We start from the raw sequence: 22984 nt of genomic DNA on the forward strand, positions 1-22984 counted from the left end.
GGTGATGGTAATGATCCAGGGCAGGGAACTACAACAGACAATCAGTCTTCCAGCTTTATTTCTATTTCCTCTGTCCGTCTAGGCTCCCACAGCTGAGCCTACAGACTCCTCCCTCATGTCCTAACCCCAGGTGAATCTGTATCTGAAGGAGATACTGAAATAGTGTATTTTACCACACTGCCTCCATGTCCACCCCTCCACACAGTATACTCCATGAGCTCTGCAGCTAAGATTTGACCATCGAAGCAGAGTCCTAAGTAACTCAGGAAATAGTGTCTTATTCTCCTCTGTAGGAGTTCCCAGGCTAATTTCAAACCAGGTGTCTAGGCCTAAACTTTATAACAATAATCTAACTTCCCAATCCCTCTGGGAAATGACTGCAAATATATATAAATGGTTTCTATTTGGGGTGTTGGAAAGTTCTAAAATTAGAATGTGATGATGGCTGCACAACTCTGTAAATATACTAAAATCACTGAATTGTATACTTTAAAATTGGTGAATTTTATAGTATATAAAATATGTCTCAATAAAGCTGTATAAATTTTTGTTTGAAAGAACAAGCACACAAGAATAGCTACGAAAACCTAAAAGAGAGGAGTGGGAGTGGGGAAAGGCTAGCCCTATCAGATACTAATGCATATTATAAAACCCTATAACAAAAAACAGAGTGGTATTGGTGGGCAAAAGATAAAGAAAATTCAGTTATGTATGGACATATGGCAACATCTAAACTGGATGAAGGTACAAACATTTGAAGTAGTAGTGTTGGGATAACTGGATGGTTATTTGACAAAAGATATAATTGGTTCCATTTCTCAAGCTCTACATAGGATAAATTACAAATAAGACAGAAATTTAATGTTAAAAATGAAACCATACAAGTATGAAATGTGGGTAAATTCTTCTGTAACCTAGAAGCAGGGGAAACCTTCCTAATACTCAAGACCAGCAGCCCATTGGAAAAGATTAACATATTTGCATTTATAAAATAACACAAGGGGTGCCTGGGTGACTCAGTTGGTTGAGCGTCTGACTCTTGATCTCAGCTCAGTTCTTGATCTCAGGGTTCTGAGTTCAAGCTCCGCACTGGGCTCCACACACTGGGCATGGAGCTTCATTAAATAAATAATAAAAATAAAAATAAAAAATAAAGTAAAATTAAAATGACAAAGTATTAGAAAGTGCTTGTAATATATCACAAACAAATGGTTAACATACCTTATAAATAAAGAGCTTCTAAAAATAGAGAAGAAAATTACCAACAAGCTATAGGAAAAATGAGCTAAAGATAAATAGTTCAAAGAAAAGCTCTTATATATAAGAAAAGATGCTCAATTTGCTCATATAAAGAAAATACATACTGAAACTACAACAGGAAACCATTCCTCCCCTATCTAGTAAAAACTGAAAAATCTAACATATTTTGTTGATGAGGCTGTGGGAAAAGAGACATCGTGTATTGCTGGCACAACCCTTATGGATAGGAATTTATAGTATCTAGAAAAAATACAATACATTTAACCTCTGACCTAGCAATCCCACTTCTAGAAATCCAAAGGTATACTAGCAAAAACATAAAAACACTTCTACATAAGGTTATTCACTATAACACTATTTGTAACAGCGAAAGAATGCAAACAATTCTAATGTCCATCAGCAGAGGATCTGGCTGATTAAATTGTGGCCCATCTACAAAATGGAGTTCTATGCAGCTGTTAAAAAGGAATGAAGAATATATCTACTCCTATGGTGTGATCACTAGGATATACTGTTAAGTGGGGGTGGGAGGGAGGAAGTATACGGTGTGGTCTTTATGTATTGAGGGTGAAAGATAAGGGACAAGAGATAGGTATTTGATTATAATTTTAAAGAATTAAAGAATAAACTAAAAACTTTTTAAAACTGTTACTTAAGAGGTGCCTGGCTGGCTCAGTTGGAAGAGCATGCAACTCTTGATCTCAGGTCATGAGTTCGAAATGAATAAACTTTATTTATTTTTTTTAAAGATTTTATTTATTTGAGAGAGAGAGAGAGCACAAGCAGGGGGAGGGGCAGAGGGAGAGGAAGAAGCAGACTCCCTGCTGAGCAGGGAGCCTGACATGGGGCTCGATCCCAGGAGCCTGGGATCATGACCTGAGCCAAAGGCAGCCACTTTACCAACTGAGCCACCCAGGTGCCCCAATAAATTTTAAAATTGTTACTTAAAAGGTTAGGATGGGAACAGGATGGACAGAGCAGATGATACGTAGGAGCTGGACTTCTCTGAATATATACTGTGTTTTATTGATTTTGACTTTAAGTTTATACATAATAATAAAAATCACAATGAGGATAAAAAGCAATCCCTAAAATCTAAAAGCAACATGAATCAAATAGGCCTGTGCTTCCAGTTGATAGCATCAGCACACAGAATATTTTACATGTCTTTAAAACATGGTAATTTGATTTTAGATTCTTATTATGATATACCTTAGAAAGAATGTTTTTTTAAAACAGCAGTAGTGTTGGTATTGTTCTGTTATGTGTGTATTGTGCAACTAAAAAAGTGTCTCTGAGCACAGAAAAATAAAATATAGATGTAAGATCAATGAAGTACAGTAAAAATCCTTCAGTCCTGAATTTAGGTTGGAAGCAATATGCACTCATGATTTTTTGTATCTTTAAAAACATATTATTCTACCTGAAAGCCTTACCCTGTAAAACAAAACCAAAAAATAAAAAAACAAAAAGCATATATATTTCTTAGTTTTATCCTCTGAAAAGCTCCAGAAATAATGACAAGCCAAGGAGCAATGATCACCCTTCAGTGTCTAAACACCATATCCAATTAAAAGGAGCCAGAGCTCCTTGAAAAAACGACAGGTTCCAAGTCAGGGGGAGGAAAAGAACAAGATGGGCCTGGAACATCTTGTCATACAGAAAACAAGGAGCAATCAAAAGCTCCGGATTTACATCAAAGAAATTTGGATTAAACTTGAAGTTTGAAATGGGAAAATGTGAACATCAATAAAGATAATAACTGCTGAGTGAAATAAGTCAATCAGAGAAAGACATGTATCATATGATCTTACTGATAAGAGGAATTCTTTTTTTTTTATTGTTATGTTAATCCCCATACATTACATCATTAGTTTTAGATATAGTGTTCCATGATTCATTGTTTGTGCATAACACCCAGTGCTCCATGCAGAACGTGCCCTCCTCAATACCCATCACCAGGCTAACCCATCCTCCCAACCCCCTCCCCTCTAGAACCCTCAGTTTGTTTTTCAGAGTCCATCGTCTCTCATGGTTCTTCTCCCCCTCCGATTTCCCCCCGTTCATTCTTCCCCTCCTGCTACATTCTTCTTCTTCTTTTTTTCTTTCTTAACATATATTGCATTATTTGTTTCAGAGGTACAGATCTGAGATTCAACAGTCTTGCACAATTCACAGCGCTTACCAGAACACATACCCTCCCCAGTGTCCATCACCCAGTCACCCCATCCCTCCCACCCCACCCCCCACTCCAGCAACCCTCAGTTTGTTTCCTGAGATTAAGAATTCCTCATATCAGTGAGGTCATATGATACATGTCTTTCTCTGTTTGACTTATTTCGCTCAGCATAATACCCTCCAGTTCCATACACGTCGTTGCAAATGGCAAGATCTTATTCCTTTTGATGGCTGCATAATATTCCATTGTATATATATACCACATCTTGATAAGAGGAATTCTTAATCTCAGGAAACAAACTGAGGGTTGCTGGAGTGGTGGGGGGTGGGAGGGATGGGGTGGCTGGGTGATAGACATTGGGGAGGGTATGTGCCATGGTGAGCACTGTGAATTGTGTAAGACTGTTGAATCACAGACCTGTACCTCTGAAACAAATAATACATTATATGTTAAAAAAAAAAAAAAGAAGATAGCAGGAAGGGAAAAATGAAGGGGAAATCAGAGGGGGAGATGAACCATGAGAGACTATGGACTCTGAGAAACAAACTGAGGGTTCTAGAGGGGAGGGGGGCGGGGGGATGGGTTAGCCTGGTGATGGGTATTAAAGAGGGCACGTACTGAAGGGAGCACTGGGTGTTATACGCAAACAACGAATCATGGAACACTACATCAAAAACTAATGATGTAATGTATGGTGATTAACATAAAGTAATAAAAAAAAGATAATAACTACAACGGGCTGAAGCATATTCAATGAGTTTTAACTCATGAGTTCATTATGATACTTTGAACATATATATAAATCATCTTTGGAAGATGCTAGTGAACCAAATCATTTTGAAAAACAGTAAACGAAGGGAAGGAATTGTTTATCCTAGCTTTTTTTTTTTTTTTTTTAAGATTTCTTTATTTGAGAGAGAGAGAGAACACATGCAGAAGCGAGGGGCAGAGGCAGAGGGAGAGAGAGAATCCCAAGCAGACTCCCCACTGAGCGTGGAGCCCGATGGAGGGCTCGATCCCAGGACCATAAGATTGTGACCAGAGCCGAAATCAAGAGTTGGACACTTAATCGACTGAGTCACCCAGACACCCCTCTTTTTTTTTTTTTTAAGATTTTATTTTTAAATAATCTCTATATCCAACATAGAGCTCAAACTGACAACACTGAGATCAAAAGTCACATGCTCCACCAACTAAGCCAGCCAGGCACCCCTATCCTAGCTTTCTTAAACAGACTGTATATCAAGGTAATGAAATAATCGATAAGGTGCAAGTTCTCTTTATAGAAGCATCTCAGCTAATAAATGAAGAAGGAATTATAAAATTAGATATTTGCAAACCCTAAAGAACTAATGGAACTAGGAAGTTATCATCAATGATTGTTCACCATAGAGAGAGAACCAAATACTATGTGTCTCCTAATGGAAATACATAACAGCATATATAAAGTATCCTTACATTACCTATGCTTCTGGCCCTGTAATCACACTTGAATTAAAACAAACCTCTAGGGGCACCTGGGTGGCTCATTTGTTAAGCGTCTGCCTTCCGCTCAGGTCATGATCCCAGGGTCCTGGGATCGAGCCCCACATCAGGCTCCCTGCTCAGCAGGAAGCCTGCTTCTCCCTCTCCCACTCCCCCTGCTTGTGTTCCCTCTCTCGCTGTGTCTCTGTCAAATAAATAAATAAAATCTTTAAAAAACAAACAAACAAACCTCTAGAACTAATTAGCAATTAATAGGAAAAATAAGTAACAAAGGAAAATTCAATACCCCATGGGTGCAATCAGAAAAGTTCAGGTACATTTTACAGAATAACCCAATTTCTTCAATAAATAAATGACTAGGGGAAAAAAAAAAGACACATGGCAAATTTACGGATTAAAAATAGCGTCATCACATGCCCTGATTTGCCTGGGTGAGTTGTGGTTTATGCCTGTTGTCCCAATGTAATCATTAAAAGTAATTCTTTTCACTCTCAACAGTCACCTCAATTAAAAGAAACTTAAAAAAAAAAAAATTAAGACATAAAGAACCATCGCAATGTATGGGCATTACTTAGATTCTGCTTCAAACAAATACTTAAAAAAAAGAATTTCAGACAGCTGGGAAAATCTGAAGACTAAAATATGTGTTGATATTACATTAATGTATACTTTCCCCCCCAAAAAACAATGATAGTACGTTTTTATATGTAAAAATATCTTCTAGTGATATACTCTGAGATATTTACAGTAGAAATGACAGGATGTCTGGGACTTGCTTCAAAATAATCATGGTGTGGGAAAGAAAGAGGTTGAAGGGGGGGGGGTTTGAGGGTGGACAGTCAAAAAAACTGACCATGTGTTGATAATTTTGAAACTAAATGATCAGATTCATTATACTCATCTCTCTACTTTTAAATACGCTTGGAAGTTTCCATAATAAAAAGTAGAATAAGTATTGGTTAGTATGTTAGAGAAAGGGGAACTCTCGTGAACTATGGGTGGGAATGTTAATTGGTGCAACCACTGTGGAAAACACTGTGGAGGTTCCTTAAAAGATTAAAAATAGAAATGCCATATGATCCAGTGATTCTACTATTGGGTATTTACCTAAAGAAAACGAATACACTAATTCAAAAAGAAACATGCCCCCTATGTTTATTGCAGCATTATTTATAATTGCCAAGATATGGAAGCAATCCAAGTATCCATCAAAAGACGAATGGATAAAAAAAAATGTGGTATGTATGTGTACAAACAAAGAAACACACACAAACATACATACACACAATAGAATATTATTCAGCCATTAAAAAAGAATGAAATCTTGCCACGTGACAACATGGATGGACCTAGTGGGTATTATGCTAAGTGAAGTAAGGGGACAGAGAGACAAATATCAAAAGATTTCACTTACATGTAGAATCTAAAAAACAAATCAAACAAATACACAGAACTGGTTGTTGCCAAGGGGAAGCGTGGGTGGTGATGGGTGAAACAGGTGAAGGGGGTTAAAGAGACGACAAACTCCAGTTATAAGTCACAAAGATAAGAGTACAGCATAAGGAATATAGTCAATAATACTGTTAATAACACTGTATCATCACAAATGGGGACTATACTTATCATGGTGAACACTATGTACAGAATTATCAAATCACTATGCTGTACACCTGATACTAATATAACATTGCATGTCAACTATGCTTCAATAATAATTTTTTTAAGAGGCGCCTGGGTGGCTCAGTCAGTTAAGACTGCCTTCAGCTCAGGTCATGATCTCAGGGTCCTGGGACCGAGCCCCGTGTTGGGTTCCCTGCTCAGTGGGGAGTCTGCTTCTCCCTCTCCCTCTGACCCTCCACCCCCCTAACTTGTGCTCCCTCTCTCTCATAAATAAATAAAATAGGGAGGAGGGGCAGGAGAGGGAGAAGCAGACTCCCCACTGAGCAGGGAGCCCGATGTGGGGCTCGGTCCCAGGACCCCGAGATCATGACCTGAGCCAAAGGCAGAGGTATAACCGACTGAGGCACCCCACAAATAAAATCTTTAAAAAAAGTAATTTTTTTTTTAAGTAGAATAAATTTATGGGTGGGTGGGTGGGTAGGTAGGCAGGCAAACATGGGACAAAGGCCAGCTGACAGATGGATGAGGCAGATGTATGCACATGTTTATGGTCCCTTATGCACAATTATGAAACTTAAAAAGCCTTAAAAAATAATGTTGGCAATTCATCTGATAGTCAACCTGAACTGAACTGACATGATAAAATACCCATGCATTCACTGCAGATATAGATAATTTGTTTGATTCTGGGATGCTGCCTCAAATTATATTTGGAATTGTACTTAACATCTAAAAATCCAAAAAATTTTTAATTCCCCAATACATCTGTCCCCACAAGTTAAGATAAGGGATTTTGTGGAATCGTATTACCATGGAAAGGGTCCAAATATTAAGTAAATAAAGCATGTTACAAAATACTATATACTGCGTGGTTCTATTTAGTGAGCACATCATCATTAACTAATGTGAGTATTCAAAAATGGGGAAAATTTAAAGTTTTTTAAAAAGTAGCTGCTGCCGTTAGAGAAGAACAGTATAGGGACTTCCATTTTAATGCTTTATATTTCTGAATTTTTCCATATTTTACCAGCATGTATTACTTTTTAATTTAAAAAGTCATGATTTTATAATAAAAACCAAAAAAGACTCTTTATAACACATATTAAAATATACAGAATTTTTCTCAATGAGGGAACAATATTGAGGCAAAAGTATTAGTTTACCCCTCTACTAACTAAATAAGCATGGTTGACAAAATAGCATCTTAACTATTTCTAAGCACATTCCAAATTACATTCCGGAACTTAAAAAAGATGTTCTGAGCATATAATATGTGAACATATTTTAAATATCGAAACTGCATAGGGAAAATGACAAAAACAATTAATAGAAAAACCTTCCCAGGGCACCTGGGTGGCTCAGTCGTTAAGCGTCTGCCTTCAGCTCAGGTCATGATCCCAGGGTCCTGGGATTGAGCTCCGCGTCGGGCTCCCTGCTCCGCGGGAAGCCTGCTTCTCCCTCTCCCACTCCCCCTGCTTGTGTTCCCTCTCTCGCTGTGTCTCCCTCTGTCAAATAAATAAATAAAATCTTATAAAAAAAAAAAAACTTTCCCTCTTCTTTTTATGCATTTTCAAATTCAAATGTTCATGGATTTCCCCCCCCCAAATAATTAAAATTGGATTTCATTGTGCCAGTTTCCTCTTTTGGAAAATGTAGATAATAAGAGATAATAACAACCTCTAGAGGGTTGTTGTGAAAACTGAATGGATAAAGTGTAAAAGTCTTGCTTTCATGAGTGCTGGCACTTGGCCAAATACTCAATAAACATTACTGCTTTTATTACTAATATTGTTGTTATTATTCCTCTTAGTCAAAAGCCTGCTCCAGCCTACTATCTGCTCCATGGAAGAAGTTCTGAAGTGTTAATTGCAATGTTTTCTATATGACGTGAAACAGCCAGGCCTCAGTTAGTTTTGGTCTATGTAACCTGATAATGAGATTTTGGGGGAAATTCCATTTAGAAGTTTTTATTCCAAATGAAACTTTTTAAACTTGAAAACAAACTTTTTGCCTTTGTAAAAATTAAGTCAATAGCACACTGTGTTTTGGATTGTGTTTATAACAAATCTCTTTTTAATAAAATATAAATATGTCTTAATGAGAAGTGTCATATAAATGTAAATCACACTGTTACTAAATACCAATGATTTGATTGATCTATAAAAGGGAAAGTTTGGTACTTTTTTTAAAGATATTTATTTACTTACTTACTTTTTTACTTATTTATACTTATTTATTTATTTATTTATTTGAGAGAGAGTGCACGTAAGCACAAGCAAGGAGAGGGGTAGAAGAAGAGGGAGAAGCAGGCTTCCCGCTGAGCAGGGAGCCCTCGCGGGGCTTAATCTAATCCCAGGACCCCAGGATCATGACCTATGTCAAAGGCAGACACTTAACCGACTGAGCCACCCAGATGCCCTGAAAGTCTGGTATCTTTTTGGCAACATGGGTGCCTTAGGCTTTCTAGCATGAGTATATTTTCAAAATGTAATCATGCACAGACAAAATATTACAATAGAGTCTTAAAATCATAATGACTTAAGAGATAATTTAGCACAGTAGAGTTCATTTTAAAACATAACCTTGGTTACAACTAATATAGTTCTACCCTAATATAAAGAATATTAAGCTACATGATTATTTTTTATATCCATTACTTACCCTTTTTCATATGTAAATTCATCTTTCAGGGAATTCGCTGATGATTCCCCAATAAAGACAGATGGAATGTCAATTTTCTTTAGCACATCAACTGTATAAAATAATAATAAAATTATTCTTAAAATCCCATACTCTGTGTACAATCAACTTTACTTTCTTCATAATAGCAGCAAATGCAACTGGAAACAATTACAATCAATTTAAATTGGTTGATTTTCCTGATTGCAGATTTATACCATCATCAATCACAGTGGTTGAGAAATACTATTACATTTACAATAACAAAAGCTAACATTTTGCATACATACGTTATCATACTATCTCAACAGTCCTATGAAGATTAGATATAATTATTTTTAATATTTCCTTTTGATTTATTCTTCTATAGACATAATTAACTCTTAGAAAAGAGAAAGAAATTTTAAGTTTTCTTTCCACATATAACTTAAATGAAAAAGTGAAAAAGCTTTTTTTACATACCCATTCCCAGGAGACGTATAAGCCAAAGAATGTAAGAAAAGACCACTTTACAGAAGTCTCAAAAATGATACCATGTATCTATGGCTTTCCAGAGTAAAGGGCTGACAGAAGTTGAGAAAGGGCACAGAAAGCCGAGTAAATTTCTACTTCCTCCTAAGCCTGGAGTTCATGGTAAAGCTTTGTTTTGTTTGGTGTCTTAAGAAACTGGACTCTTATATACCTATTTATAAAACCAAAATCAAATGCCAACAAAAGAGAAGTTTGTAAAAATTACCCATTACTCAGGAAGATCCTCTTAAATTTATAATAGAAAAAGCAGCCTTATTTTTAGCTGTGAGTTAATTTAACAAATTTGGCTTTAGAGAAAGTTAATTTATTTTCATTACATTTTTCACAATAACTTTGTTCTATATTTCTTTTTTAAATGCAAATTTGTTATTTTAAAAAGGGGCGGGATACAAGAAACCCAAACACAACCATTATCCTTCCCACCCAAATACAAAGGTTTTATTTGAAGTAATAAACAGTTCTATGAGTTTCAACACATACAGTTATGTAACCGCCACCACCACAAACAAGATACAGAATGTTCTATCACCCCCAAAATTTCCTTGTACCTCCCCCTTTATTTTCAACCCCTCCCCTCCAACCTAAGCACCTGCAGATGTGTTTTCTTTAATCCTTATAAAAACAAGTTTTTGTTTTTTTTTAAACATTAGCAGGACTCACTTTCTAATTTTTTTTAAAGATTTTATTTATTTATTTGAGAGAGAGGGAGAGAGCATGAGCGGGGGGCGGGGGCAGGCAGAGGGAGAGGGAGAAGCATACTCCCCACTGAGCAGGGAGCCCAACGCAGGGCTCTATCCCAGGACCCTGAGATCATGACTTGAGCCGAAGGCAGACACTTAACTGACTGAGCCACCCAGGCGCCCCATAAAAACAAGTTCTAAAGTTATAAAATCTTGGTATCCTTGGTAGAGTACATTTTTTTCACTTCTAGATTGTTTTGTTTTACGCAAATATAATCATTCATTCCGCTCATTCTCTCCTTTCCTCCCTCTCTTCCCATCCCCGCCCCTCTTTCACATACACATGCCCCCATATAAGCCCCAGGAGGGCAGGAACCAAAATGGTTGGTAAAGGAATATTTAATCACAATTTTTGTATCAGTGGGACCATATAATAATGGAAAAAAGTATAAGCTTCCTTCCACTCAATGATACACCTCAGATATCCTGTCACGTCAATAATTATTGGAAGTAACAGAACTTCTTTGAGTTATGATGTCTACAGATATGTAAAAAGTTCCTCACTTTAGTCAGAAGACGGGAGAAATGTATGCAAATATGAAAAGCCATCTTGGAGACTTTGCAATATTATTTATCTAGTGAAAACAAAACCAGGGCGCCTGAGTGGCTCAGTCGGTTAAGCGTCTGCCTTCGGCTCAGGTCATGATCCCAGGGTCCTGGGATCGAGTCCCGCATTGGGCTCCCTGCTCTGCAGGAAGCCTGCTTCTCCCTCTCCCACTCCCCCTGCTTGTGTTCCCTCTCTCGCTGTGTCTCTCTCTGTCAAAAAAATAAATAAAATCTTTAAAAAAAAAAACAAACAAACATGTTCTAGTTCACAAAATACTTTAAAAAAAAACACTAAATTTTAATTCTGATCCACAAAACAACTCTCAAATATACACTGCAATAGTATTGTCACGATATCCTAGACAAATTACAATTTAGATGGCCAACTCCAACATCTCTAGATTCATATATCCAACTGCCTGTCCAATATCTCCACTTGATTGCCTAATAGATGTTTTAAACTTAATGTTTCTCAAATGGAACTCTCACTCTTTCCTCTCAATCAGCTCTACTCCTGGTCTTTCTCCTCTCTGTAAACAGCAGTCTGTATTCACCTAGTTTCTCAGGCTGTACACCTTGGAATCATTCTTTACTCCTCCCTTTCCTCTTTCTTCTATCAAATCCTATCAACTTCAAAACAGAGCCATAATTCTATCACTTCTCATCACAGTCACTGCTAATACTCCAGATCACCATCACCTCTGGCCTGGCTATTGCAGCAACGTTCTGACTTGTCTCTTTGTTGGCACTCCGGCCCACCTTTCACCTTCCATCTATTCTCCAAAGAACAGCCAAAGTGATCCTTTTAAAATAAAAGATCACCTCACATCTCTGTTTAAAAGCTACACATAACAAATTCCAAAGTCCTATAAATACCCAAGATGATCTTACCACCGGCCCCTTCTCTAACCTCATCCTCTGCCACTCTCTCTGCCTTACTCACTATACTCCAGCCACTGTGGCTTTCTGTCACACCTTGAAAACACCAAATAGGCTTTATCTTTGAGCCTATGCATTTGCTTGCTGTTCCTTTCCTTGGAACACTGCTCCAGAAATCTGCATGGCTCAGTCTCTCGCTGTAGACCTATGTTTAATTGTCAAAGCCTTATAGAAGCCTTCTCTGGCCACCCTATCTAAAATGGCCACCCTCCTCTCATCCCTGCCACTCTATATCCCTTCAGCCTGACATGATTTTTCTTTTAAAGATTTTATTTATTTATTTGAGAGAGAGAGCATGAGAGAGGGGAGGGTCAGAGGGAGAAGCAGACTCCCTGCTGAGCAGGGAGCCCGATACAGGACTGGATCCTGGGATCATGACCTGAGCTGAAGGCAGTTGCTTAATCAACTGAGCCACCCAGGCGCCCTGACATGATTTTCTTTATAGCACTTATCACTACTTGATATACAGCATATCTCTTTGATTATGTGTTCATTTCCTCTCTCCCACCCTAGAATGTAGTAAGAGCAGTAATAAGAGCTGAGTAGCCATAAATTATTATTATTGCTGCTATTACATAATATATAATAAATACATAATATAATTATTAGATAAAAGCTAAGTAACTTACCACTAAGAAACAGGCAATCTTCTAGATGCTTTCTATGTCTGAATTCATTCAATCCTCAACAACAACCCAATGGGTTAAGTACTATTATCATTCCCATTTTACAGATCAGAAAGGTGAGGCCTACAGAGATGTAAGGTAACATTCCCAAGGTCACACAGCTAGCAGGTGATCCAGTTGCAATTCAAACCCTAGCAGGCAGTACCTAAAAGCCACACTGTTAACTACTGCATTCTGCTACTTCACTGAAAGATAGGAGAGCAGGGCCTTAAACTGTATCATTCCCTACTGTAGTCATGGTGCCTAAAATAGTACCTAATGAAGAGCAGGCTGTCAAAAAATATTTGTTGAAGGAAGACAGCAAGGAAAAAAGGAGAAGAAACAAACCCAGACATATTGATAACCTGCCCTGGTTATACAATTAGGAATTTGCACAGCCGAGACTCAAACTTGAGGCTCTGCCTCCTAATCTAGGCTCTTGCAACTCTGGCATAAGATGGCAGATCTTCACAACCTTGTCAGGTCAAATAAAAACTAAAATTACTCACACCTTTACAGATGAAAGTAAAGGGCTTAAAAGGTTAAGTAACTTTCCCAAAGTTCATATGTTAACTAACCTAGAAGAATAAACCCACATTTCCTGGTTCTTAAGTTGAGGTTTTCTCCATCACATTCTGCTGCCTTCTGAAGATGATAAATACTATTGGTTCACTGAGTTAACCCATCCTATGTCCTAGCTGAAATAAAAACAGACAAATTCCTTGTGTGAAATGTTGGCCGCAAGGGGCTTTTAAGACTTCCTTTTATTTCCAGATACTAGAATGTCTGCTCTTAGGAGAACATGTGCAATATTCTTTGTGGTTGTAGACTAAGCCTTAAAAAGGGGGGATAGATACATGCCTCTTTTAATGAATCCATGCTTTCCTTTCCTCTACCAAGTAAGAGCAAAGATGAAAATGGGAAAGATCTTTACATTTGTTTCTGAATATATGAAATGTCCAAAACACACATACACAAGGATAGAGCAAAATATCACAGAAATAATCCAAGCAATAAAGAACCAAAATTCTGAGCAATCTTTGAAATGTAATAGCTCAGTTGGAACATTTCCATGGCAACAACAGGATTACACGGTTATGTGCTACTTTTAACATTTAGCATATTTTCCTTAGCAACTGACATGATTACCACAAAAAGGTTTCATGGTATTACAAAGACAAAACAGATGTTAGAGGGAACTGGCACTTTCTGCTTACAAAATTTTTATTGAAAACATGTAAAAAGAGTAAATAGCTTAGAATATGAATCTGTTTAACTCAAAACGCCTGAGCAGGTCTTGAAGCCTGCTAAATACTGGGCTCAGGCCTTCAGCAAAACACACAAGGAGTTAAGTAGCTTGCTTAAAGTTATACAGCTGATACAAGTGAGAGCTTCAATTTAAATTCACACCTATTTCTTGAGTATTTATGCTTTCCATTTTGCTAGTAATGTACATAGGTAACAAAAGTTACTGACCGTGTGTGTGTGTGTATTTTTTTTTTAAGAGAGATAGTTAAAGAAGAAAATTGTGTCAAATCTGCAGTACCAACAGAACTAGTTTATTTGGCAAGTAAAGTACCTTCATCAATTCCTCTAATTCCCAGCAGTGATTGTCAAACTTTTTGTGAAATGCTAGAACCTCCTAAGGGTACCTCATGCATTATAATGATTTAATCATCTAGAATGTTAAATAATAATTTTAAATATATATAGAAATTAACAAAGGATCTTATTACCAAGTTTTACTTTTTATAAATTATAATTTTGCCTCAGATTCTACTACAGGTAAGAAGAAAAGGGTTCTACTCAAACAACAATGACGAATACTGTCTTAAGCTACAAAAAATTTAGTCAAGGACTCCAAAATATTTCCTGTTGAGGATCTAGTTATTTAAAGTCTTAAATATATTCCAATGTAGGATACCAGTCCATAGCTTTATGTCTGCCCTTTCCTCCAAGCTCTTTCTTGCATGGGAGACTCAATGGCACTTAGTAGCCAGAGGTATTATGGTTATGTGCTAGAAGAAAAACAAAAATAAAATACTCAGGGCACCTGAATGGCTCAGTAGGTTAAGCGTCTGCCTTCGGCTCAGGTCATGATCCCAGGGTCCTGGGATCGAGTCCCGCATTGGGCTCCCTGCTCTGCAGGAAGCCTGCTTCTCCCTCTCCCACTCCCCCTGCTTGTGTTCCCTCTCTCGCTGTGTCTCTCTCTGTCAAAAAAAATAAATAAAATCTTAAAAAAAAAAAAAAAACTCAATCATGAATGTTGGCAGTGTGTTTTGGGTTCTGAACCCAATTTTCCGTGGATATGTGGGGGATCTCCCCCACACCATGGAACAACTCAACTCAATTCTGACATTATCTACTTGGAGATAGTAACAGATTCCACAGGTTAAAGGTTTAGTCTCACAAGACTGCCCTCAACCCTTCAGACACCAGTTTTAAGTCCAGGTTATCACCTGTGCTTTTGCTCCACCAGCTATAGGTTAGAGGTTCCACTGACACCCCCCTCCTTGGGTTCAATTAATTTGCTAGAGTGGCTCACAGAACTCGAAAACAATCTACTTACCAGATTATCAGTTTATTATGAAAGAATGTAACTCAGGAACAGCCAGATGAAAGAGATGCATAGGGCAAGGTATGTGAGAAGGGACATGGAGCTTCCATGCCCTTTCCGGGCACGGAACTCTCCCCAAATCTCCATGTGTTCATCAACCTAGAAGCTCTCTGAACCCTGTCCTTTTGGGTTTTTATGGAGGCTCCATTACACAGGCACAATTGATTAAATCACTGGCCACTGGAGATCTATTCAACCTCCAGTCCTCTGCCTCTTCCCAGAGATCAGGGGGGTGGGACTGAAAGCTCACAGGGTTGGTTCTCCTGGCAGCCAGCCCTCATCCTCAGATGGAGTCCCAAAGTCACACATTAACATAACAAAAGATACCTTTATCACTCTCACCAAATTAAGTGAAAGTGTACAGCTTAAAAGTCACTGCTTAAAATTGGTTAAAATTGGCTCATTTTCCCTACAAGCTAATATTTAGTAGAGAATAAGGGAAAAATACTCCCATTTTGAATGAAAAGCTACAGGCATGTCAATGTATGTTAAGAAGCTAATAACCAACTGGTGTAAGAAAGCACAAGTAGGTGGCTTTGAAATTCTATAAGAATACAGTAGCTACTTAGTATAGACACATATCCTAATATTTAATATTGTAAATCTATAAATAAATCACCAGAATTCTTCTGTGGGATCCTTAACTCAGCATGTTTATCTCTATTTAAAGCTTTGGTTTTCTCTTTGTTTTTGCTGAAATATCAACACATCTTCTAAAATGAAACACAAAGGTAAAAGAAAACAAAACAACTATTCAGAAAAGAATAAGTCAGTTCCACTTCAGTATGAATAAAATTGTCCCAATAGGGTTCAGATGAGTTACCTTTCTGAAAGAAAAGAAATTTTGCCTTTTAAACAGAAAACGAGAGGGAAAAAAATCTTAAGTTTTAGTTTCAAAAGATCTGTCAAACAGGAGAGAAGAAAAGTGATACCTGTACTTACTGTCGTTGGATCCCATGCTAATGAGGTCATCAGAGTCAACATTGTGAACTATGGCTGCTTTGTATCCTGCTCTCTGGGCATTTAAAACCTGCAAGTCAGAAAACAATCACAATATGAGGAAGAGAGTGCTTTGTCATACAGTCCCTCAATTTCAACATAAATCAGCATGTGTCTAGGACTAGATTATGTATATATGTAAGAACGGATCCCCAGTATGTTCTTGAAACATAACATGTTTTACAACTGATTATCAATGACTTTGGATATCTTCTTGATTTCATTCATGGCATGAAGTGAATGAGAAGCAAATAAAGGACAGATACAAGCTAAAATACTAAAAGGATCCAAAGCAATAAACCCATCTAGCTCCAACAGGTAGAGACTTGCTATGATCAGGCTCAAGAGTCATCAGACCTTGGGCATTCAAATCTACCTCTGATGCTTCTTAGGGGGATAAACTTGGACAAATTATTTTTCTTCATGTGGATTAATCAGAATAATATTATCCTATCACTGAAAAAAAAAACAAAACAAAACCCAGTCTATAGGAGATAAGAGTGCCTCAAGGAATTAACAGCACCTATGAATCAGCCTCACAGAGTAGGAACTCACTAAATATTACTCATTCAAGAGTAAATGTATAAAATGTGCACTCAAATTAATAGCCCACATTATAACATTAAAAACACAAGAAAGAAAATAACGCAGAGATTTTTTTAAAAACTGATTAAAGTAGCATAGTTTACCAACACAGGACCTACTGCTCTAATGTTAGGAATACAGCAAGAAAATTAACCAGCCAACAAAACTGTTACAAGGAATGTTTTGCAGTCCTGCAAGAAAATGTCAATAATCAAGAAAGTTTGCTATTTTTTTTTGTTTATATGTGCATTTTTAAGTATCCAGCTAAAACTGAGAAAATGCTAGCTCCAAAGCTTCTTCCACATAGATATTATTGCTTTTTCAAGGGGAAGGGAAAAAATACTCTTAAGAAGATATTATAGTTTCTAAATCTTATTTCTTATTTATTATATACATTAATCTATTATTTATTCATTCTATTGCCATAGGAGGAGAGACTTCGCTTAGCTTTTAGTTAAACAAAAGTATACTTGGTTGGGGTTCCTATTAGTTTATTTGATGCTTTAGTGACCATTTTAACTGTTCCCAAAAAGCTAACCCAGTAACTGAGGAGAAACATTTAAGACATTCAAAAAACAACTGTTCCCAGAGATACAATTTAAGAAATATAAAATTTGTATCAAAAGCTGTTCTCTTCTAATACAAAAAAAAAAACAACTTTTAGCTTTCTTTTTAAAGCCAATTAAATGCACAGTCATTGAAATTACATGATTTAACTTGTTTCCCTGCAAAATATACATTTGTGAGCAAAGATACAACATGATAGGACACACAGAAAGGTGGTCTCAGGAACCATGATAAAGAGTAAAAAAAAAAAAAAGTTCAATTCAATTAGTATTTGTTGAGTTTACAAAATAAAATTACATAAGGTACTGTGCAGCACAGTGTAGAACTCAAAGGTGAATCAGAAACAATCATTATCCTCAAAGAGATCTCAATACTCATGGATATCCAAAGAGGTCAGGTACTTTCTTGCCTCTCTATTTGCTCATGCTATTATAACTGCTTGGAATAGGCTTTGTCTTCTGAATGCCTATTGGGACTTCAAATTCCATTATCTCCATGAAGCCTGCTCTGTTCCATGCCCTGCTGTGCATGTTTTTTCAAGCACCCATATAACTCCTCCCTGCTTAGAGTATTTATATCAATTTGTTTTCATTTTTCTTAAAGATCTTGTATAGTGCCTTATATTATACTTATGTATACATGTACTATCCCATTTCAAAAAAAAAAAAAACCCAAAAACTTTTCATGGGGTCCTTAAATCTCCTGCCGTTGTCTATGTGTGAGCTTTTCTGGTAAGGGATAAAGCCATCATCAATTTTATAAAAGGCTTTATGAACCCCCAAATGTTAAGAGCCACCAGTATAAGTTATTGGATTTACAACAACCTGCTACGTGTGTAATTAGATCTAGCCATTAGATTCTTAAAACTGCATGGAGCAACTGAGGAGAAATGTTTCCTTCACACATCCAAAATGCAATTGTTTCCATAAATACAATATAATATTATATCAATATCAAAAGCTGTTCTCTACCAACAAAAATAATAAAATTCTTAAAATAGAAAATTTAGAAAACCACTAAAATAGGCAGGAATTTTGAACGTACAAGTGTGAATTCCAAAAATTAGAAACATGTTTTCAAAAATTCAACAAGTCTTCCCTAAGGCGTTTGTTGTTTTTATTGATCTCAAAAATAAAGTATAAAAATTAAATCAAGAAACACATTAACATATGGACCAACAGACTTACAAATACAAACAAGGAAACTATATCCATGTTTATGAACTACAAAACTCGTGCGTCAGTCAAATTAAATTACGTTTTTAACTATGCAGCAGCTGGTTATTTTTAAGAACACGAGGCAGAAATAAAACCTAAATCATTTAGTAAACATGTGCAAAGTTACACATTCATAAAATGCAACCTCAAACATGGTGTCAGATGGAGGCAAAGAACTCAAAGATTCATTAATAAAAACAAACCTAAATTCCGTGAACAAACCTAAATTCCAAAAGAGACATCAAAACTGAAAATGAAAGATTCATTTTATTAATGAATCAAAGATTCATTAATAAAAACAAACCTAAATTCTGTGAACAAACCTAAATTCCAAAAGAGACATCAAAACTGAAAATTTCATGAAAAAGCCTTCTGATTTGTATTGCCAATCTGTCTTTTTAAGGAGACTGATCAGAGCTATTAGCTCAAATTGTGGTAAATGTTCTAAATATTTTACATCTAATAAACAAATTAGATACAACTAAATTATGTCGACCAGGCGGCACCTATCCAAGAGTTCTGGAGAAATATGGGACTGCTGGCTTGTTATATATAGTAAGTAGCCAGCATGTCAGAAGATTGCAAACTGCTAATGGAAAAACCTTCAGTAAAGTTCTAAAAGGAACCCTGGAAATGACACAATAGTTCATTTTACTTCTAGACTAGACAAACTGGTAATACTAACACTATTAAAACAAGTCCTGTAAGAAGGACTGATTGAGCTGTCAAGATCATTAAGTAGAGATCTTTTACGGGATACGAAGGCATGAGAAGTTGGGGCGAAACTATCAATAGGATACATGTAACAAGGCTCCAGACTAAAAGCTATAATGAATAAAGGAAGCTTCTATATGCTAATGGTTTATATATTGTTATCTCTAATACCTAACACACCTCAACAAAGTAGGTATTCTGCTCTATATTTTAGAAATGAGGAAAAATGGGTAAGCGAAAGTGCCCTATAATCACATTTAGGCAGAGCTGAGATTTTGAACATAATTTTATCTGATTAGATAGAGAAGCATGGGGTTTCCCAATGAATCAGGAGGAGAACCAAAATTATGAGTCTTACTTAAATCATCAAAACTTAGACAACATGATCGTAAAACCTTGTGGTCAAACGAAACCTATATGCAAACAGAGTTTAAGCTAAAAGAAAAGTGCTAAAATATTGTCATAGAGTTTATGGAAACTTAGAGGGGAAATACTTAGTGGGCTGAAATGCCTATCACAGATTTTATGGGACATGAATTACACTTTAACAAAGAAAAGAAATTTGAGCTAACAGTAGAAAAGAGTTGAGGGAAATTTCTCATATGATAGGAAAGAGAAAGAACAAAAGTCAGGACCTAGCAAGGCCTATTAAAAACAAAACAAAACAAAACAAAACAGAGTTGATGTTACTAAATAAAGAAGAATGTTACTGAAAGGAAGATCAGCAGAGAAGTTAAAAATATAAACTCTTGGAACAAGATTACCTAGATTCAAATTCTGGCTGTCATATACAAGTTGTATAAACTTAGGCAAGTTAACTTCTCTGTAAGATGAGCCTGATAATACACCCAACTTAAAGAGTTATTCTGAGGATTAAATGATTTACTATATGTAAAACACTTTAAATAGTGCTTAGACAGTACCTGGCACATATTAAATAAGTGCTAGTTATGAGTACTGTCATTGCTATTGATTTTTATTGTTGCTCTTGGAGAATCTGAGGTGAAAAGAAAGAAAACAAAGGGCCAGATTGTGCAATACTACCTTGAAGACCATTCCAAGAAACAGATATGGGGTCTACTCTCTCAGGGTTCACAGAAGGCAACTGAATAAGGAGCTGACATGGCTGAGGCAGTATTTTAGAACAATCTGGTCTACTTAGATTGATATGGAAAGGAGAAACTGAGGGTCTGGAGCTGTTACGACAAGGCAGGATAGAATGACGGCAATGATATGAAAGAACACTAGCTTTTATTCTTCTTCATAAACTAATTTTTGAACCTAGGAAACTTGGGGAATATGCTTAAACAAAAATGGGAAAGCCTGAGCAGCAGAGCTTGTCTTCACAAGGAAAGAGAAAGGAATGACTCTATATATAGATTTTTCTAGGTAGACAGAATACAACAGATTAAGACTTGAAATAAAAATTTAAAGATTTTCAGCAAATTAATTCACTCATTCATTCGACAAATATTTGGAATAAATCTAGCCACCTGGTTGTTAAAAATAATTAAACTTCTAACATAATCCATTCACAGTTTTACATTTCCTTTTTCTTTTAAATAGCCACCCCAGTCTTTTAATTTTTAATTTTTATTTTTTCATTTTTTTAAGATTTCATTTATTTATTTGACAGAGAGAGAGGGAACACAAGCAGGGGGGTGGGAGAGGGAGAAGCAGGCTTCCCGCTGAGCAGGGAACCTAATGTGGGGCTCAATCCCAGGACCCTGGGATCATGACCTGAGCTGAAGGCAGAAGCTTAACAACTGAGCCACTCAGACGCCCCCAGTTTTACATTTCTTATAGTCTTCAAACCCCTTTAACATCCATATGTGAACTAAGTGTACTTCATTTTTCCTCTGAGAGGAGAGGCTACACGTAAGCAGACCTATGTATATCTCTAAGCTATATACCTGCAAGAATGGTAAAAATTCAATAGAGCTGACTTTCCTTGATGGAAAATAACCTTGAAAAGAACCCAATTATTGACAGCAGAAACACTTGTAACAAGAACACTTTTTTTTTATTTGAAACACATTTTAGTTCTAAAGTCTTTATCTGAATTATAGATGTTTTTTCCTTGCATGAAGAATAATTTGTAACATTTGAACAACAGTAAAAAGGCAAGCTCAAAACCAGGATTATTTCAGACAGACAGGTAACATTCCATGAACACCATACACATGCCTTCAAGTGATGGGACAAAAGATGTTTGATTCAAAATAGTAGCCAATTTTAAATACATTCTCTCCTAATTTTAGTGATAATACAACCTTAAGTTTAGTTCATTATTTCACCATTTTATTGTAAGTGTAAAAAGGTCATTTTTTTTTTTTTTTTTAAGATTTTATTTATTTATTTCAGAGAGAGAGCACGAGCAGGGGGAAGAGACAGAGGGAGAGGGAGAAACAGACTCCCTGGTGAGCAGGGAGCCCGATGCGGGACTCGATCCCAAGACCCTGAGATCATGATCTGAGCCGAAGGCAGACGCTTAACCGACTGAGCCACCCAGGCGTCCCAAAGGTCATTTATTTTTAACTAGGAAGCTGAAAGAATATACTGAAATATGTCAGACTGTAATTCATTCAGAATGAAAATATGATTTAGAGGGAAATTTCTATGACATGTTATAATTTTTTTTACTAAAGCAAGTAAAGTAATAATAGAAGTAAAAAAAAAAAAAAGATGTAATAAATATTAGGGAAATTCTACCTGGAAAGTCTACCTGGCTTGGGTATAAATATAAAAAAACACACTTATCTTAAGATGCATTATAAATGTTTGACTACTGGAAAGAGAATGATTACATTTAATCATATGATACTTTCAGTGACTTTTATTTATTTTTTTTAAGATTTTTAATTTATTTATTTGACAGAGATAGAGAGAGGGAGAGCACAAGCAGGTGGAGCGGCAGGCAGAGGGAGAAGCAGGCTCCCCGCTGAGCACGGAGCCCGATGCAGGACTCGATCCCAGGACCCTGGGATCATGACCTGAGCCAAAGGCAGCCGCTTAACCGACTGAGCCACCCAGGCACCCCACCTTCCGTGACTTTAAAGCATTTTTTATTTTCTTTTGGCTCTCAATCTACTTTCCTGCCCAAGAATGAACTTGAGTTCACATTTTATATTGACATTTTAAAATATTTCTGTATTAGTGTTACCTACAAAAAATCCCAAAATCAACATATTTTCTGGTAAAACACTGAATGTTTTCTGAATAACAGTAAAAAGACAAAGATGTTCACTCTCACCCACATCTATTCAGCATTGTACTGAAGTTCTGGGCAATGAAATAAGGAAGGTGGGAGGCAAGGGGCAGTGGGGGTGGGGAAGAGAGAAAGAAAGAGTGAACACAGATTACAAAGGAAGATGCTCTTAATTTGTAAGTTGACATAATCATCTACTTAGATGAATTAATAAAAGGCTGCGAGAGAAAACAACTGAGTTTAGAATTCTGTATCCAGCTTAAACTTCCTTCAAAAATGAAGGTGAGGAGCGCCTGGGTGGCTCACTCAGTTGAGCAACCGACTCTTGATTTTGGCTCAGGTCATGATCTCAGAGTCCTAGGATTGAGCCCCAAGTCGGGCTTAGTGCAGACTCTGCTTGTACCCCTTCCCCTCGCGCACTTGCTCACTCTCT

The 22984-nt window shown here is 36.7% G+C and overlaps 1 protein-coding gene across 3 annotated transcripts in view; it reads right to left on the bottom strand.

The window, feature by feature from the left end:
* Positions 1 to 22984, bottom strand: part of RNF13 (ring finger protein 13) — a 166631-nt gene that overhangs the window by 53497 nt on the left and 90150 nt on the right. For 2 of the 3 annotated variants that reach the window (XM_032408465.1, XM_032408464.1), the window contains exons 5-6: positions 16204 to 16291; positions 9206 to 9296 (exon numbers count right to left, since the gene is read on the bottom strand). In XM_032408465.1, the coding sequence (XP_032264356.1) occupies positions 9206 to 9296; positions 16204 to 16291 (179 nt within the window). Of the gene's footprint in view, positions 1 to 9205; positions 9297 to 16193; positions 16292 to 22984 lie in introns of all 3 variants that reach the window. The other variant, XM_032408466.1, reaches the window with a different exon arrangement.

This window comes from Phoca vitulina, unplaced genomic scaffold, assembly GCF_004348235.1.
Source record: "Phoca vitulina isolate PV1807 unplaced genomic scaffold, GSC_HSeal_1.0 scaffold10, whole genome shotgun sequence".
Classification (NCBI taxonomy): Eukaryota; Metazoa; Chordata; class Mammalia; order Carnivora; family Phocidae; genus Phoca; species Phoca vitulina.